This window comes from Oryzias melastigma, linkage group LG12, assembly GCF_002922805.2.
Source record: "Oryzias melastigma strain HK-1 linkage group LG12, ASM292280v2, whole genome shotgun sequence".
Taxonomy (NCBI): Eukaryota; Metazoa; Chordata; class Actinopteri; order Beloniformes; family Adrianichthyidae; genus Oryzias; species Oryzias melastigma.
The window spans coordinates 21466609-21468918 of record NC_050523.1 but is presented as its reverse complement, the minus strand read 5'-3'; the positions used below and the strand labels follow the sequence as shown (position 1 = coordinate 21468918).

The window sequence follows — 2310 nt, the reverse complement described above, 5'->3', positions numbered from 1 at the left end:
TGACCAGGCGCGCTGAGCCGACAGAAGCAGCAGCAGAAGCGGAGCCTCCCTCCATCCCTCCATCAGCATGTCCACCGCCGGAGCCTTCTTCCAGAGCGTCAGCTCCGACAGCCCCCCCAGGCCCCGGCAGAAATTCTGCGGCGTGTTCTGCCCGCTGGAGGGCTCTGCAGACGGGAAGGCGCGGGACGTGGACGCGCGGAGCGGCGGGAGGGTCATCGACCGGCAGACGGACATCTCTCAGCCTCGGAAGGTGGAGATCCGGGAGAGCAGCGGGAAGGAAGCCCTCCAGAACCTGGACGACAAACGGGTAATCCTTCCCTACATGTCAGATCCATGCAGTCAGTCTCCTCCAGCCCCTGATCCCATCAGCATCCATCATTTCAAATGATGTCACTTGCTTGGATCCACTTTCTTGAGTTAGAGAAGCGCCTGAGTAACCCAGACAACCGCGAGGACTACATTTCCCAGAATGCAGTGGGATACAACAGAAAGGGAGCAGCTTTTCATGCTCACAATGCTGCTTTCTGGTGTTCTGCTGACCACTGTGTTTGATTTATGAAGGTGCAAATACCTGCATGAACCTGATAGTTTCCTCAAGCATATTGAATATATATAGATATATGAAAAATAAATGTCACTTCTGCTTTAAAATAAAACTTGTTGGATGCACATTTGCATTGATAGGTGTCAAGGAATTATGACATCTTTTTGGTAGCTTCATTTCTTCAGATTGTCGCGAGTGTTTGCTTCCTGCAGCAGGTTTCAGGGCGTGGAGCTGCTGCTGCAGGACTCTGCATGCATGACTTGCACGAAATCCATTTTTCTTGTGCCTCCTTGCATCCCTTTAATCAGATTTGGGGGAACCAGCAGCACCCACGGTTACTTCCTTTAACAAAGAGTGAATCCCTCAGAGTGTTGCTAAAAGCTTTGGGTGTTGGTGCCATGTTAACTATTGATCAGTAAACCTCTCATCCCTCTCTTTATCTCGTCTCGTCAGTTTCAATGACTCAAAAAGATCAATTTATGAAATGTATTGGTTTAGTTAAATACTGTTAGCTAGTTTGATTTGCATGGTTTAAGATAAAGTAAATTAGTATGTGTGCAAATATAGTTTTTACAATGAAAATCACAAGAAAAGTTGATTTTTTGAGATATATCCTCAAATTTGAGGACGAATGAACCTACTGATGATGCTTGAACAAACCTTGATGCTCATCAACAAGTATCGCTTCCTTCATGGTTGTAACGTGTGAATTTTGGAAAGTTTTAAGTGTGAAAAAAAAGAGATTTGATGTAAATGAAACTATTGTGTCAGGGGTGCACACTTGACCGAGTTAGTGGTTCAAATCCTGGCTGTTTTGGTTTTTTTTGCATGTTCTCCTGATGCATGCAGGGGTTTTCTCTGAGCACTCTGGTTTCCTCCCACAGACCAAAAACATGTTTCATAGGTCAATTGTTGAGTCTAAACTGTCCCTAGGTGTGCATGAGGTTGTGTGGTCCTGTGACACTCAGTAACTCTTGAGGTGTACCCTGAATTTACCCCAAAATAGCTAGGATATGATCTTAGTGCATATTGGTCCTGACACTGGCACAATCTGATTATTTTTGTCTACTGAGCCTTAACAGAAATATACTCATCTCTTGTTAAATAAGACCCAATTTTGTTCAAAAATCAGCCTTGTTGAAGTGAGTTCACGCCACGATCCAAACAGCCATAAAATCATTCCGAAGAGTTGAATCGAAAGAGAAAACCTGATTAAAATGATGTCAGAGGAATGAAGAAAACAGTAACTTCTAATGATTGTAGTGGATCTTTAGAACAAAGTTTCTCACACACACATTCACTTTTTGACCTTTAAAGCAAAATTAATCAAATGTCATCAGTTCATTTTAAACACACTGTGATGAAAACCTGTTTTTTTCTGATAATCATAGTATTTTCTGAGGATTTCTTTACCCAAATTGTTTAGGGCCACAAGCTTCCTGCTCCACTCCATTCTGATGCATCATGCAGACAAATAGATGCATGTGCATCTGTGTTTTCCTCATCTGTGTCACAGACTAGCAGACGGCTGGTTCCACGTGCAGCAGCTTTATTAGTTCAGACAGGAACTATGCACAGATAAAAGTCCACAAAGCTAAATCAGAGACAGACGGGCTGAGGTCAGTCATGAGCATGGGGTCATCCAAGAAGAGAGTTGAGTTGTCAGAGTCCAGGCGAGGGTCAGGGCAGGCAATCAGAGATGAAGCAGGATCAGAAACAGTAGATCAGGTCCGGATAGAAATGCTCAGTAATACGACAGGGTGGCT

General features: G+C 44.0%; 1 protein-coding gene and 1 long non-coding RNA gene across 2 annotated transcripts in view; one reads left to right on the top strand and one right to left on the bottom strand.

The window, feature by feature from the left end:
• The window catches only part of LOC112163117, a 3814-nt gene extending 3674 nt beyond the window's left edge, over nt 1-140 (bottom strand). Inside the window, exon 1 of the long non-coding RNA XR_002922228.1 lies at nt 5-140. This is a non-coding gene — a long non-coding RNA (uncharacterized LOC112163117). The remainder of the gene's footprint in view (nt 1-4) is intronic.
• The window catches only part of dpysl2b (dihydropyrimidinase like 2b), a 29254-nt gene continuing 26973 nt past the window's right edge, over nt 30-2310 (top strand). The window contains exon 1 of the mRNA XM_024299286.2: nt 30-307. Within this exon, the coding sequence (XP_024155054.1) occupies nt 68-307 (240 nt within the window). The 5' untranslated portion in view covers nt 30-67. The remainder of the gene's footprint in view (nt 308-2310) is intronic.